Source organism: Pseudorca crassidens, chromosome 12 (assembly GCF_039906515.1).
Source record: "Pseudorca crassidens isolate mPseCra1 chromosome 12, mPseCra1.hap1, whole genome shotgun sequence".
Classification (NCBI taxonomy): Eukaryota; Metazoa; Chordata; class Mammalia; order Artiodactyla; family Delphinidae; genus Pseudorca; species Pseudorca crassidens.
The window spans coordinates 41,104,902-41,122,341 of NC_090307.1; the positions used below are offsets into that span (position 1 = coordinate 41,104,902).

The 17,440-nt window shown below is 45.6% G+C and overlaps 1 protein-coding gene across 11 annotated transcripts in view; it reads right to left on the reverse strand.

The window, feature by feature from the left end:
* FHOD3 (formin homology 2 domain containing 3) overlaps positions 1–17,440 on the reverse strand; it is a 492,898-nt gene that overhangs the window by 371,952 nt on the left and 103,506 nt on the right. The window contains exon 1 of one of the 11 annotated variants that reach the window (XM_067699292.1): positions 7,632–7,950. The exons of the other annotated variants lie outside the window; for them this stretch is intronic. Coding sequence (XP_067555393.1) covers positions 7,632–7,659 — 28 coding nt within the window. The 5' untranslated portion in view covers positions 7,660–7,950. Of the gene's footprint in view, positions 1–7,631; positions 7,951–17,440 lie in introns of those variants that run through there. 11 annotated transcript variants of the gene reach the window in all.

The window sequence follows — 17,440 nt, forward strand, 5'->3', positions numbered from 1 at the left end:
TGAAGGGCTGGCAGAGAATCCCACTGGAGGAGAGGGACCCCAGGGAGAGTACCACAACCATCCTCCATGCCATACCTCCGTACCACCAAATTATGGTGGTATGGAGTGGAGAGAGAGGGCTCATGGGAACAACTTCACAAATCAAAATTATATATTCTTTTTTTTTTTTTTTTTTGGCCACGCTACACAGCATGCAGAATCTTAGTTCCCTGACCAGGAATTGAACTCGTGCCCCCTGCAATGGAAGCACAGAGTCTTAACCACTGGACTACCAGGGAAGTCCCCAAAATTATATATTCTTAATAAGTAGAAATTAAAGATTAAACAAAATAAGCGCCATTGACCAAACAGTTGTGCAAGGATTAATGAGTAAATTACGGCTCACTCAGTCACCTGTGTCAGGTGAACAAAGATGTAGATGAAAATGCCCAGGACAGGGGTCAAGGACTCGTCACGCTTCCTAAGTGACATCCAACCCACCTTTTCATGTTTCAGAGTAATGACAGATGGTATCAACCTATATATATGACACTCAGACATTTATGTGTTTGAGATCTGTTTGAAAAGCAAATTTATTTAATTTATTTCCAAGTAAAACAGTAGAGAAGCAAAGAGATCACTTGATGATCGTTTGTTTGGATCAAACTTCAGAGACCAGATCCCTTTCTCTTTCTCTTGTGGGGATGCTGTGACACGGAAAGGAGAAAGACCAGCCTTATTATGCAGTCTTGGAAAAACTTGTTAGTGAGACAAGAGCATCCATCTGAAATTAAGAATATACAACTGAATGTGCCCCAGAGCTTAGTATTTCTTTTAGGACTGAAAAAGCATGCTGATCATTTTAATCCTGTTGGAAATGACTTACAATGTTACTGGAGCTTATGCTAAATATAGATATACTGCAGCCTGGTAAACTTGTAAAACATCAACCAATTAAATATTTATTGCCTGGATAAAACAGTTGGAATGAAATGAAGCCTAAAAGGAACCACTTGTCCTCAGGGACAGACTGAATCGTAAGTTTTAATGATGTATGAATAAATCCTAGCACACCAAGAAGATTGTTAAAGGTCAACATTTCTTCTTAATCTTTTCTTTCCCTTTCGCTTGCTGAATCAGTTCTCATCCTACACTGCACTTCTTGCCGCTGTGCCTGTGTATCAGAGGCGCCTCACTGCTCCCTTCTGATTTGACTTCGCTGATTTGTTGAGAACTAAGAAATGAGGTCATAAAGCTGACAGAAATACAACTGACCCTGGAACCTCACAGGTTTGAACCGGGAAGGTCCACTTATATGTAGATTTTTGTCTACAGTAAACCCTACAGTACTACACAATTCACCGTTGGTTGAATCCACTGATGCAGAACCACCTTGGAAACGGAGGAACTGGGGGCCGACTATAAATGACACTCAGATTTCCGACTAAGCAGAGGACTGGTGCCCCTAATCCCCACGTTGTTCGAGGGTCAACTGTAGAGGCAAAATAAGAATAAACAAGTGCCACGTGAGAGCCTTTCCTCTGTGAACGTGAATTAGCACTAACACACAGAATTTCAACAGCTGACGTTTATTCTCCGATTGCCCTGGTCGTCAGGGCCTGGCCCCACCTCCGCCTGTGCTCACATGAGACACGCGGCACTCAGCAGAGGCCCCGCATCTCCCAGAGACACCGTAAAGATCTCCCAGCCAGGAGGCCCAGAAATGGAGACCGTCAACATCCCTCCCCCGCAGTCCCTGCTCCCCGGGCCCGCAACTCCCCTCTCCTGATGGCCAGGTCCCTTGGCTACTCAGGCTTCTGTGTCTTGCCCAGGGCAGCAGCCTGGGAGTAGGCTCCCTGCCCCACCCCGACCAGAGCATGGGGCAGGCCTGCATTGCCCGGAAGTCAGGCAACCCCCCAACACGGTCCTCCAAGCCCGGTGCTGCCACCGCCAGCCAAGTGCTCTCCTGAAAGCTTCAACTTGACCTCTGGGAGCTTCCTTCTTCCCATGCTAAACCCACCTCTCTGGTGGAGTGTGCGAGTCAAAGAGAATGCTCGAGAACACCCCACCCAAGCCCAGCCCATAGAATGTGCTCAATAAACATTAGGGGTAGGCAGGGCGGCTACTGTCACCCTCGTTGTCATCATCACAGGCAGCCAGCTGGGGCCCCTGGATCATCCCCCCACAGCCCAGCATGTGGCTGGCACCAGTGACTGACTGGGGATGAGCTGACGTGAGTGGACAAGTGTTTGGTGGCTTCGGGTGAGGAGGGACTCCCCTCGCGCTTTCCCGGTGTGGCTCGTCAGTACTGCTTCCACCTTTGGCTCTGAAACTCACTCAGCTAAATATAATAATATTTAGAAATGCATGGTCCCGCCCTTACAAAATGCCCTTTGCACACTCCAGAAGACAGAGGAGAGTAATAGAACGAGATGGGCGTCTTGAGATCAGAAGGATTTGGTTTTCAGTCTCCATTAGTGACACAACTTTTATGTCAGTTTCTCAATGAAAAGCACTTTCTTTGTCTTCAAACAGGAATGGCTCTCTCACTTAGGCCACCGTGTGCAGCCGCTGAGATTGTGGACCTCCGTGCAGCGACTCCTGTGCACGACCTACGAAAACTCCTCAACAGCTCAGTCACCCTCCTCCCATCTCCTGTTTGTCTCTCCCAGCAGCTACGTGCAAAGTGAAGCAGGCCTCCTGGTTTTGCTCCACTAAAAATCTATAAAACCTGAAGCACTCTTGAAACTTTGAACTCTTCTATAAACTTTGCTTCTCAGACCAGTTTAAAATAATTTTTTAAAATTAAATCTTAAAATGATATAAGCAAATTCATAGAGACAGAAAAGAAGATTCCAGGTGAAGGGGAGAATGGGAAGGCATTGCTTAATGGTTACAGAGTCTCTGTTTTGAAAGATGAAAAAGTTTTGGAAGTAGCAGTGGTGGCTGCCCAAAATTTTGAAGGTAACTACTGCTTCTGAATTGTACACTTCAAATGGTTAAAATGGTAAATTTTATGTTATATGTATTTTACCTCAGTAAAAAATTTTAATTATATGTAGGATGTGGTGAGCTCTGGAGAAGGGAGCATCTATCTTGGCCATGGATAAAATATATAAATCCAGCTGCCTAACGTTATGGGTGTGGCTCTGCTTGACAGATGAAGGGCTGGTGTTGGACTTGCTCCAAAAGCAACTCACCATCCCCAAGGAAAGCAGCCCTGGTCATCCCAGAGCCAAGCGTAAGGGCTCGAGGCTCTGGTCAGCAGGCCTGGCCTCAGAACACAGCCCACAGAACACCTGGGGCCACGTTCTGAGGTTCCCAGTTAGAATGTGTCACACTTTCTACTGGTTTTGTCAGGGGAGACATGAAAGAAGCTTCTAGAGGGACCACCATCTCACAGGGTCTCCGAGCATGTGCTCCAGCGGTGGATCTGAACATGTGTGGTACTGGGAAATCAGCACCCTTCCCTCTGGGTGGGTAGGATATCGCAGGCCACTCATCCCCAAGACACCTTTTCCTAAGGGCTCCTTCTCCAAACACAACTTGACAACAACGTTTGACTTATGTTAGAAAACATGAGAAGAGTCAGCCTTTTTGACAAGTTTCTGATAAATACTGCTGAAAACTAGGGCGTCTAAGTTATGTGACTGTGTTTCTAGGAGAAGTGCCGGTCTCTGGCTCTGGCCCTGCCCGTTGCTGGCTCGTCCATCATGCATCTCACTGAACAAGGTTCACCACGTGCCCAGGGTAGGCAGTGGCCCGGCCAGGCTCCAGTAACACCTCACCAGTGACATATGTCTGTGACATGCATTCCATGACGATGTGCCACCAGAACGATGAGAAAATGCTCATATCACACTTTCTTTTTTATATATTAGCTTTCTATGATCTTTTCACAGACTTCTGAACTTCACCAATATAGTTTAACCCTAATGTTATACAACAGTGATTTTTCTCTAATCAAAACAAAAAAATCCAAAATGATTGTGGCAAAAGGTATTCTGACTTTCATAAAACAATTTTAAGTGCAAATTCTTCTCTCTACCTTAAGTCTTGCTTCAGGGGGAATAAGTTCACCTGGGTAACTCTTCTCCAGAATCACACTGACTTTCACACGGGGAAAATGTCATGATAACCTAAGACATATTGATAGCTTTCCCAGCTGCTTAAGAATAAGTCTGATTTTACTCCTTGTCACCTGTCAATCACCCTGAGTTTAAATTATGTGCATTTAAGCAACACTTTTGTTTTTGTGTTAAGAATGATATCACCCTTTCCCCTTAGAGTTAGCCGTATTTCTATAAATTCGAGTTTAATTTTAAATACTAGAACTAAAGTAGTTTTTCATTTCTTGGTAAGTAGCTTTATCTCACATTGTTCTTCAATGTATATGTGAACATACACACGAAAGCCCTTGCCCTTGTACAGCCCTTGGTTCCTTTCTCCTTTTAAAAGCTAACAACTGCAGCATTCTACTGGACCACTCAGGCCAGGTTATGAAGATAAAGCCCTTGCCCTTGTACAAATTCCCTTATCACAGTTGTTCTAAAAGTACTAAAGAAAGGCCACTGGGCTGGAATAGCTTTTCTGCCCCTCCCCCACCATCCCCCTTAGGCAGTGGCTCTAAGCACTATTAACAATACCCCCTTGCCACACATGTAAGGTAGGGGTGGCGGGACTGTCCTGATTATAATTAGGCAGGCACAGAAGACACTTTATACAAAGGACTCAAATCCTACTCCACAGCTCCAGTGATCCATTGGTCACCCTGCAGATGGCTCACCAGGGAAGTCTCTATTTTAGGAGTGTGTGGATGGGGGTGAGAGAGGAGAGGACAAGGGAGCAGGCCACTGCCTGCAGCAGGGGCTACTCAAAGGGAGAAAGTCAGCAGGCAGGCCAGATTTCCAGGCCCAAAACGGTGGCCATGTTTTTAGGATCAGAGGGAGGAGAGTGTCAAACAGCATTGGAATAAGAGCGCTCTCACTTTGAGAAGAGGAACCAAAATCTTGGTTCCTTTCTCCTTTTAAAAACTAACAACTGCAGCATTCTACTGGGCCACTCAGGCCAGATTATGAAGACAAATCCACAGGGATAACTACTAGGTTTTATGCTCCAAACATTTTAACTGTAGGCACTCTATATCATACTATAAAAAGCAAAAACAAAAAAAGCAAATAAATATAGGAACCAAACAGGGAATAAGATGAAAAACCACTGAAAAATAAGAACAAGAAGGCAAGATCTTGGTGTGTTTTAAGAACTAGAATTCAGTGATTAAATATCGTTTAGGTTAGTTTCAAATATACAGAGATATGAAATCAATTGATTCCTCACTCAGGATCACATAACAATAAGTAAATGTTGCACTTTGATGAATTACATTATTTTAATAACTTCCTTTATAACAGATCCCAAATTATCAAAAGCACTTAAGATATAGAAGTGAAATTCAAAATATATTTATTAATTCATCAAAACATATGAGGACATGGTGCTGTAACTGCACATCAACAAACAAAAAATTAAGCTGAACCCCTACCTCACACCATATACAAAGACTAACTCAAAAATGGATCAAAGACCTAAATACGAGAGGTAGAATGATAAAACTGGTAGAGGAAAACCTAGGTGTAAACCTTCATGAGTTTGGGTTAGGCAATGATACCTTACATATGACAGCAAAATCACAAGGAAAAAAAAAAAAACAGGTAAATTGGACTTCATCAAAATTTGAAATGTGGTACTTAGATGGTCATTAAGAAAGTGAAAAGGCAACACAGAGAGGGAAATATGTGCAAATCATAACCGATAAGGAACTTATATCCAGGATATATAAAGAACTCTTAAAACACAAGAATAAAAAAGCCAAATAACCCAATTTTTAAAATGCCTATGGATTTGAAAACCTTTTCTTCAAAAACAATAACGTCTAATAGGCACATGAAGAGATGCTCAACATCATTAACCACAAGGGAAATACAAATCAAAATCACAATGAGGTATCACTGACACCAGTAAAATGGCTATAATCAGAGACAGACAATAACAAATGTTAACAAGAATGTGGAAAAACTGAAACCCTCATACATTGCTGGTGGGAATGTAAAATGGTGCAGCTGCTTCGGAAAACAGTCTGGCAGTTTCTTAAAATGTTAAACATGGACTTACCATATGATCTAGCAATTCCAGTCTAGATATATACCCATGAGAAATGAAAACACATGTCCACACAAAAACCTGTACATGAATGTTCATAGAAGCATTATTCACAAGAGCCTAAAAGTGGAAACAGCTCAAATGTACATCAGCTGATGAATGGACAAACAAAATGTAGTATATCTATACAACGGAAAATTAGTCAACCACAAAAAGGAATGGAGTGCTGAATAAACCTTGAAAGCATTATGCTAAGTGAAAGAAGCCAGATACAAAGGCCACATACTGTACGATTCTATTTATAATGAAGTCGCCAGAATAGGCAAATCTACTGAGACAGAAAGTAGATGATTGGTTGCCAGGGCTGGGGATGTTGAGGGGAAATGGAGGGGGACTATTAATGGGTGTGAAGTCTCTTTCGGTGATGAAATGTCATAAAATTGTGGTAATGGTTGCACAATCTGTCACTGTACTAAAAACTACTGAGACACTGAGTGAATTGTATAGTATGTGGGTTATAGCTCATAAGCCCCTTTTTTAAAAAAGAATATAAGAGGTCATACTTCTGGTAGGTTCACAGCACCATGGCCAGTGTGTAGGGGGTGCAGCCCCTGGGTAACGTCCCTTCCCTCTCTGATGGTGACTTTTCTCTTGAGCACTGTTGCTCTGACTGTTTTCTCCAACAGCAAAGAGTTGAACTGACAGAGGCCTTCTGGGAAGACAGGGCATTTCATTTTGAAGTCTTGGTAAGAATGGGATGATCCACCTTCCAAGCAGTGAGTGGTGCCTCTTCCTCAAGCTGCCACCACAGCTGCTGGAGTAGCCCCAGCTGGCCATACCAGCAGAGCTCTGGGACAAATACCAAAGTTTTGGCTTTTTCCAGTAGCCAAAAGTCTATGTTTAACAGTCAATGCTGGAGACTGAATACAAACTATGTCATCTTTAATCAATCACTCAATCAACATTTATTGAGCACCTACTGCATACCGAGCCCTGAAATGGACACAGTGCTTAGCATTGAGAGCACAAAGGTGAAAGACAAGTTCAAGGAGCACTGAGCCCAGTATAAGAGAAAGCAAGTCCAGAATAACACATAAGGGTAGCTGGGACACACATGTGGGGCACCCAGACCAGACCGATGAAATGAAGAAGGTCTGCTGGATGAGCAAGCACTGAGTTGAACAGTAAAAGACAACTGCAGCTAACCACCGAGGAAGGAGGGGAGCAGACATGATGCCAATGGCACAGATGGAGAGTCTGTAATCTGTGTTGTCAGCACTCCTCCTGCCTGTCTGGCATATCAAGGCTGCATCCTTCAGACTTCATTCCTCCACGCCTTAGAAAGCAGGGGCTAAAGGAGATGAGCTTACCCCTCAGCCACACTCGAGGAGAGGTTACTCCGTCACTGAAGCTCTGACCTGGCTGCGCAGCAAGAGGCTGTAAGCAGGGTCCCAGGAGCCCCTCCCAGCAACAACAATGACGGGTCAACTTACCTGCATTGTGACCACTTGTCTCAGTCATGTCTTGTACCCTTTTTACTTAGACAGCCGATTAGTGAGTCCCTTTAACAGCAGCCTGCCCTTTCCAAAGACATGATCCACCACACACTGTGGGCTTGGCTCCCGGGCTCTGGGCGGCCTCTGCCTTCCTCATGATGGACAACCCCCAGCCCTGGCCAGATCACTATATCTCTACCGTTGGCTCCTTCCTGACAACTCCTTGGCTGTGTTGGTGCCCATCCCTGGCTATCCAGCCCTCACTCCAGGTAAACACTGGCACTATATCCTGGGTGAGCCAACTCGTGTTGATCTTGAGCTCCATTCCCTGGTGATGCCGCCACCTCTGTCTGCCAAGAAGTCTCTGGAAGGTAACTTCCCACTCGGTGCCAACAGAGCTCCCTTGCCCGGGGCCCTTTATGCCTTTCACTCCTCTTTCTCAGCAACTCTCAGCTGCCCTGTAACACCTATCAGCCCTGCCCATACCACTCCCACCTAGAAGCATTAGGCTCTTACCTTCTCAAACAACCCTCTTTGGGCATGCAGGTCCACCCACTGGTGCATGTTCTGCCCCGCACATCCTGCCAACGGAGACTGAGTTTCACCAGGCTGACGTGGACATTATTCTTAGTGATCAAGACCATCTTTAAGATTCCTCATTTACATGCCCCAATTTTTGTACACCATTCAGCTTTTTCTTTTCCTCTACAGCTGACCATAATAATAAACAAGTAAATCCCCTGTTATTGATTTTTTTTTAATTTTTACTTATTTATTTATTTTGGCTGGGCTGGGTCTTCACTGTGGCGTGCGGGCTTCTCTAGTTGCGGCGTGCAGGCTCTAGAGCGCAGGCTCAGTAGTTGCGGCGCGCGGGCTTAGCTGCAGTACGTGGGTTCTTAGTTCCCCGACCAGGGATGGAACCCAGGTCCCCTGCATGGGGAGTGCGGAGTCTTAACCACTGGACCGCCAGGGAAGTCTCCCTGTTATTGATTTTAAAGGTTAGTATATGGACAGGGCAGAGAATCACCCTGGAGAAGGGGTCATCAAGTGCAGCCCCAAGGGCTCTACAAAAGGCAGTCCTCAGGGCCACAGGGGCCCCTCTCCACAGGAATACCACCAGCCAAGGCCTCAAGCTGCACACCCTCCTCCAGTCCCAACATCATCTGCCTTACGTCTTTGTTCCCTAATAAGATATCTAGAGACAGCACCGTGCTGCTTAAAAAAATACTGACCTACGTGAAGTCAGACAGAGAAAGACAAATATCATATGATATCACGTAAATGTGGAATCTACAAAAATGACGCAAATGAACTTATTTACAAAACAAAAATAGACTCATAGACATAGAAATCAAAGGGGAAGGGAGTAAATTTATACCAAGGGCATAAATGAGGAGTTTGGGATTAACAGATACACACTCTGTACTATATATAAAATAGATAAACAAGGGCTGACTTACATAGCACAGGGAACTATACTCAATATCTTATAATAACCTATAATGGAAAAGAATCTGAAAAAGAATATATTGGGTTGGCCAAAAGGTTCGTTCGGGTTTTTCCACAACTTATGGGAAAACCCAAACGAACTTTTTGGCCAGCCCTATACATAAAGATAACTGAATCACTTTGCTGTACACCTGACACAAACACAACATTGTAAATCAACTATACTTCAATAAAAAATGTATATTTGACAATCACTGATCATATACCAGCCTCCACTCAGCATGCAACAACCCTACAAGATAAGTACTATTATCAACAGCTCACAGATGAGGACGCTGAAGGACAGAAGGGAAGTAGGATGTTCAAGCTCCCAGCCAAAAAGTGGCAGAGCGAGGTTTCAAATCCAGCCCATTTGACTGCAGAGTCCACGCTCTGAATCCTATTCTTCATTGGATGTGAATTAACGTAGGGAGTCTGCAAAGCTCAAAGCAGAATTTAGTGAAGCAGCCTAACTCATGGAAAGAACATGCCTTTGGAGTCCAACAGACCTCGATTCAAATTCCTGCTCTCCCACTTAAACCCGTGTCTTTGGCAGTCCATGAATCTCTTTAAGCCTCACTTTTTTTATCTGTAAAATGAGGATGATAACACCTATTTTGCAAGCCTGATAGACTTGAATTAAACTGAAATAATGAGCGTGAGGCTCCTAACACAGTGCAGATGTGTGACTAAAGCATCGTTATCGCTCATGAGCTCAGACAACAGGGAGAACAGTAGTGGGGAAATGCAAAATTAGGGAGGATCAATGAACTGGTAGAGATTTGGAGCAAAAGGAGAATCTGTAAAGCAGTAATTCTTAATTTGGCTACACACTGGAATCCCCCAGAAAGCCTTACAAAAGCAGGCCTGCCCTACATCTGCTTTTTCGAAAGCCTCCACGGGTGACTCTGGACCACGCTCCTGCACAACCGGGAAAGGGGAACAAGGACAGTCCTGGGAGGAGGAAGATGAGGCATGGGTAGAGAGGGGGAGGAAAACCAGAGGACAGCAGACCAATATCCTCATTGCTGTGTGATGCAGTCAGACCAGGCATTTACACCCATATCAATGCCCCTTGAGGCCCCACTATGTGCAAAGCCCTGGACTCATACGTGACCTCATCCCTCAGCAGGACAGAAGCACGTGTGTTTAGTAAATGTTTACAGGTGAGTGAGTGGTGGGTAGACGCGTGGATGATGTGACAAACCCGGATGAGAACCTGCGGGTGGTCTGAGCACACCCAGTGAGGGCTCCAGGGGGACCACCATTAACATACAGCCTCCTGCCAACAGCCCTTCCTTTTTATGAACCCACGAAAGTGATTTATAGACTATTCGGACTTTTGAGCTCCCAGCCAGAGTACGCATCATGAACTCCAAAATTCCTTAATATCACTCCAAACATAAGACCACCCAGTCCCAGTGGGCAGTCGATCTCGGGTCAAAGGTAATCAGATCAAACTCATTCATTCCACGGTGAGAATGACTGATAGACTAGACAGGGCAGCCTTTCAAAAAGAAGAGTTCGCTAATCTGAATGTACCTCCTCTCAATGTCACACATAAGAGGTATCTGTATCCTTCTCTTACCTCCCACCCACTCTGAATCCTATGCCCGAGGGTCCCGACACAGACACGCTGCTCTCATCCTCACACGTGTCCAAGACTGTGTTTTCAGGCACATGTAGAAACCCTCTGAAAGGAAAACTCTTACAAAGGTGTAACGTGTAGCTCTCAAAAAAATGGGAATAATAAACGAGGCAGGAGGACTGGTGGGTTTGTGAGCTGTCCCACTAAGAGAGCCTAAAACCACATCTCTGCAGAAGGCCACCTGTCAGCAAGTCCATCTACAGTGGTGACGCCCACTAGACGCCATGTACAGAGGACGTGCGACCCTGCACCAGCCCATAAGCGTTCCGTGGAAGGCAGCATTCCTTTCCCACTGCCTCTAAGTGTGTTTGCAGGTGCCATCTTGCTTTAAAATCCAGACAAGAGGCCACAATATGAACTTAGAGCAGGTCAAAGTCCATCAAAGTCCCCACTTCTGAAATGAATTTGCCATCTGGCCATTATCAAGAACCTACTGTGCTTAGTTAGCAATGCTGGGCACAGACCCCTGCACAGCTGATCCAACTTCTGGAACCCACAGGCAAATCTGACACACCATGTTTTAAATAGCCTCGCTTCATTTAACCAACAAAGAGGGAAAATAATTATTATGCAATTCCCAGCATCCATGAACCTTACAGCCACAAACAGGAGTTATTCCTCCATGTGGACAAGAAGCACATCTGTTCCGTATTTTGACATGTTCACAGTCGTATAAAAATGTCCTCACAGGGCTTCCCTGGTGGTGCAGTGGTTGAGAGTCCGCCTGCCGATGCAGGGGACACGGGTTCGTGCCCCGGTCCGGGAAGATCCCACGTGACGCGGAGCGGCTGGGCCCGTGAGCCATGGCCGCTGAGCCTGCGTGTCCGGAGCCTGTGCTCCGCAACGGGAGAGGCCAGAGGCCACAACAGTGAGAGGCCCGCGTACCGCAAAAAAAAAAAAAAAAAAAAAGTCCTCACAGCTGGCTCCTTGGGAACCTTACGAAGATGTAATCTGTGCTCATCCTGAGTTCTATAAATATTGTTCATGGGCTTTATTCCTCTTTGGTTTTTGACTGTCCTATTTTCACCTTCATTTTATATATTCAAAAAGTAATTAAGATGTCACACATCCAAATAATGTAGGCAAAACAATTAAAACTTTAAAATTTAAATTGCATCCTGGGAGCCCTGCATTTCATGCTTATCAGTTTTGCTCCTAGCATCACATCCCACCACCACCACCACCACCAAAGCAAGCAGAGAGGGCAAGAGAGAGGAACGTCTCCCGAGCTGTAAAAATATGTTTTGGTCTTTGAACTAAATTCCTCTGCAAATTAAAACATTTTTCCTTAAAATATAATCAGACAAAATGGTGGAATTTGAGCCTCCAGATCATTTCCATTTAACAACCCAGTGCTGTGGGTACTGTTCGGCCCATTTCACAGATGCACAAATGAAGGGCTGGAGAAACAGCTACTAAATGGGAGCATCAGGAACTAAACCCTAAACTTCCAACCCCCTGTCCATTTCTTGATCTGAGCTGATATGTTATAAATAATAAACAGCAATGACTTCACAAAAGCAAGAAAATGAAAAAGTATCAATGCGTTATCATTCAATAGTGCATTGATTTCACATCACAGTATTAATATATAAGTGATTTTATAATTCTAGTGATTGGTAACTGGAAGGACCAAAGAAATTCTACACAAAAGCTAGAAGCACTCACAGCCACGCTAGAAGAACAGCAAGGATGGCGCCCTCAGGTCTGGGAATGGAAGGGACAGCACTGTGAACACGTTAAGGACTCAGCTCGTCCTGTGGTCATGCCATCGGCACTCTGCTAGCTACTGTGATGGGTGCATGAGAATCCCAGGAGCTGACGACTTAGGCCTTGGTATCACTTAGAAACTTGGCAGAGATGCTGGATCTCAGGCCCCACCCCAGGCCCACCAAATCTATGTCCCGGGGTGATGCACAAGCACACTGAAGGCTGAGAAACTGCCCCTCAGGCATTTGGGACCTGGGGGTGTAGGGCCACATTACACACAACCCTCGTCCTTTTGACGTGTCAGCTGCCTTGCCAAGTCCTTCATGCTTCTATCTCATTTAATCCCTCCATCCACACTATAAGGTGGGCACTATGATCCCTGATTTACAGATGAGGAAGTGGAGACCTGGAGAGGTTAAGTGAGGCCACAGAGCAGCAAGAGGTCAGGGCCATGAACCAATGTCAGCCCCAGAGCCTGCTGCTTCCATCCCAGGAGGTACGTCACCAACACTCCCAGCAGACAACCCCTTAGCACCTGCCTGACTTGGGGCTGACTCTCCAGAGGGCTCAGCAGGATACAGGACAGCTCAGGAGGTGAGGGAGGCCTGGGCTGGGGTCCAGTACTGCCCAAACTTTCAAGAGGCAGCCTGGAGGTTGGGGGCCTTAAGTTTCTTAACCCAGGGAAGCTCAGTTTCTGCCTCGGTATGGAGGGGATAATGAAACCTCCCTCTAATGAGGCAGAAATGTGATCCCACAAGTCAAGCACTTAGTGCAGGTGGAACACAGGGCAAGGGTTCGGCTGCAGTTACCCTGAGGGCACTGAGAATCACCTGGGGAAGCTTTTAAGGGACACCGAAGCCCAGACTGAGCCCCAAGAAGTCAGACCGCACTGGCCTGCAGTGGGGCCCAGGCACCAGTTCTTTCTAGAAATTGCTCGAGTATCCCAATCCAGTGACTATTCCTACCTTAAATTGACAGACACTGGGAAAACTCTGGAACAATTTACAAAGTGAATTATTTTAATGAAGGCTGTAATTATTTTGCTAATATCTTATTATGATTTATTATTTTTGTGTTTTTTACTAAACGCTCCAGTGTTTTTTATAACTAAGTGTGAAAATTCTGGGGTGTATCTTTTATTATAAAGATGAATAGTAAGGCCCCTGAATGACAATTCCCACGCTGAGAGCATGAATTTGTAAAAATGCCCTGGCACACACGAGGGCTTCTAATGTTCCAATCTCAGTAGGCAGCACAAAAGGAAGATGTGTCATTCATCTTGTAGATGACCTGAGATGTCTTTTTTTAAGGTGGGAAGAGAATCAGGGGGTTTCGTGAATGAATCAGGATTCTTCTTCCTACACGGACACACTCGTGGGTACGTGTCACCTTCAGTGATGTCCTACTCTATTCTGCCAGTCTTGTTCCAAAGGGTGGGTTGCAGAGAGGCTGCGGAGGACAGGACACAACCCTGGCCAGCCCCCGGAGGAAATAGGAGGAGGGCAGTCCCAGAGATGGCTCCCAGCACCCTCCACCTGCCCAGGGCTTTCCACTGGGCCAAGGCCTGCTCCAGCTCTGGCCTTGGAGGGCATCACCCAGCAGTTCATGAGGAACTCAGGAGCCTGCACCCTGCACCACCACAGCCCCTTCCCAACAAAACTGTCCTCACAGATTTTCACTTCATTGTCATGACTTAGCAAAGTCTAACCAAGGAGAACTTTCCTACCGCCTTGCCAGCTGGAGTTTCTGACTTGCGTCACTGTTGGCCACAGCTTCAGGCCAGGCCAACATGCCTCTCAGCAGATGTGAAACAAAAGATGTTGCCATGTGTAAACGGTGGGTTTTCTGCAGCTGATGAAAACTCACTGTGGTTCCAGTTTAGATACTCCGAAAAGTGGAATATATTTGGTAAGGCCTTAAAATTCGGAGAGTTATGAAATTCCACTCTGCACACAGCCATTTCCCCTTCAGACATAAAGGAAGGAGTTTCATAATGTCACCTCAAAGGAGAAGCAGTGAATGTCAGGGAAAGAGGATGGAACAAAGTTACGGAAAGGTGGACTCTAGTCTAGGCCTTGCTGGTTGCTAGCTGTGTGACCCTGGACAAGTCACCCTTCCTCTCTGGGGTACTTTCATATATATATATGGAGATACTGACCAAGATACTATCTGGATATTGATCAAGAGGAGCACTCAGGTTCTTTGCAGTCATCAAAGTTTATGGATCTTTACTCAGAAAGGCCTCTTGGCCGCCATGATGAAAGGAAGAGCAAGAGATGACTGGCCTTCTTCACCCCTGGAGCTCTGTCAGGTTTTCTGCTTTGAAAAACTAAAAGGCAAAGCCCTGCCAACTCGGTTCTTTTCTCCTACCCTGTGCCTGCCTCAGAGGCCCCTGCTCCCTGTCATCTTCTCCTCTTCTCAGAGCTAAAATGAACAATCACAACTTCAAAAGCACCATGTAAAAGATTCCCGCCTAAAGAAACCAATAGATTTTTTGTAATGAATGTTAAAAGAATATATCCAAGAGAACTGAAAACATATGTACGTTCACCTAAACACCTGTACATGAATGTTCATAGCAGCATTAGTCCTAATAACCACAAAGGTGGAAACAACTCAAATGTCCATCAACTGAGGGATAGGTAAGCAAAATGTGCTAGAGCCATACAACGGAATAGTGTTCAACCACAAAAAGAAATCAAGTACTGATCCATGCTATAGCGTGGATGAAGCTTGAAAACAGTGTGCTAAGTGGAAGGAACCAGACACAAAAGGCCACATATCATATGATTCCATTTATATGAAATTTCCAGAAGAGGCAAATCCTAGAGACAACAAGTAGGTTAGTGGTTGCCAAGGACCCAGAGAGGGGAATGGAGAGTAACTGCTGTTGGGTATTTAGGGAGTTGATAAAAACGTTCTGGAATTAGATAGTGGGGATGGTTGCACAATTCTGTGAATATACTGAAAAAACAGGGAGAATACTAAATGCTTTTTACAGGAGGGGGTAGTTTTATGGTATGTGTATTATATCTCAATAAACTTGTCAAACATTGAGCATATGTACCTAGCTATGTGGGATGCTCGTGTAAAAATCTTCACGAGTCTGCTGGTAGCATCACTGAGGGAAACCTGCCCTGTCCCACAGCCTCCAGTCCCTATGAGACAGGCTGATCACACTGGGCTCCCCAAGCCAACGCCATCAAATACCTGAGTCATGTAGCTAATGAACCTCCCCCCTCACACCCATCTGCACCCCAGCTCCCAGCCTGCAGACCTGTGAGGGGAGAGAAGCTGGCCACATCTCCGTGAGCATCCTCTCCTGGGTGACTAACATATTTCTACACGTAAATCAATGAACTGGCCAAATGGGCGTTCAGGTTTGTTTAGCCAACTATGGCCAACCCGTGGTGCACCCCAGGTGAGGCTTCCTGCACAGATGCCTCATCCATAAAAGCTGAGGCCAGGTAAAGCTCCGCGCTCACAGGTTTCCAATACTTTTACTTCCTTAATTGCATCTGATCCTCACAAAAGCCCAGAGAGCATGGGATGTTGTTGTGTCCATTTTATAGACTATGAAACCGGCAATCAGAGAGATGCAATGACCCAACCAAAGTCACACACTAGTAGGAAGCAGTGCCCAGGGCAAGAACACCCAGCTCCTGGCCCCACGCTCTCCTGAAGACACCTGCCTGCCCCCCCTTCCCACGTTCTTGGCGGTTGAGAAAAACCGTGCAACACGTCGTCTGAAACGTCCTGTCTCCATAACTAGTACTCAGTGGCTCACCTCTGGAAGGAAGAGTCACCCAGCTGTCCCCCCAGAGCAAGAGGCCAGCCAAACTGCCACCTTCACATCTGAGACACAGAGACGGAAGCTTGTGGCCCTGACAGTTCCCTCTGGCTTTCCTCCCTAAAACGTCTTCACAATCCCTGTTCTTTTCTGACCATCTGATTCTGGGCTCTGTCCTCTCCTCCTCTGTCCATGAAGAAAAAAGAAGGACTCCATCTCAAAAGAGATGGCTGTAGGCACCCACTTCCTGGGCACATCTGGTGAATCCTCTGCCGCCCAGCCACCCTCACTGTCCCAGGGCCGGTGCTGTTCTCATCTCTGTGGACGAACTGGGTGAGAAGAGCACCTCCCCATGCCTGTCGCTTCCCCAGGCTGCAGGCCCGCTGCCTCAGTCTCACAGAGGCCTCCCTCTCAAATCAACCAGAGCGACACTTCTCCGACTTGAATGCGCTCACCATTCACCCAGAGATCTGGGTGGGGCCTGAGATGCTGCATTCTAACCACGTGACACTGATGCTGCCGGCCTGGAGACCACAGTTTGAGTAGCAAGGTCCTGGGGTCTCCACTAAAGAATTGGGGCTGGGGGAGACAGAAAGCAACCAACCAGACTTAAAAGAAAACTGTCCCTCCCATTTAGAAGGGAAGTGGGCAGGAACAGAGTTTCTATCTCTTCTTTGTATGATTCCACTTCCATGAGGAACCTAAGAGTCATCAAATTCATAGAGACAGAAAGGATATATAACTGATTCACTTTGTTATAAAGCAGAAACTAACACACCATTGTAAAGCAATTATACTCCAATAAAGATGTTAAAAAAATAAATAAAATAAAAATTAGTCTTCAATACAAAAAAAAAAAAAGAAAGGATAATGACGGTTGCCAGGGACTGGGGTGAGGGGAGGGAGAATGGGGAGTTATTGTTTCATTTGTACGCAGTTTCAGATTTACAAGATGAGAATCGTTCTAAGGATGGATGGTGGTGATAGGTGCACAACAATGTGAATGTATTTAATACCACTGAACTGTATACACTTAAAAATGGTCAAGATGGTAAATTTTATGTGGGTGTATTTTACCACAATTTTTTTAAAAAGCAGTGATTAAAGGGAGAAACAGTCAATAACTTGCTTGCAAACATGTGCGACTTGAAACCAGCTTGCAAACAAGCA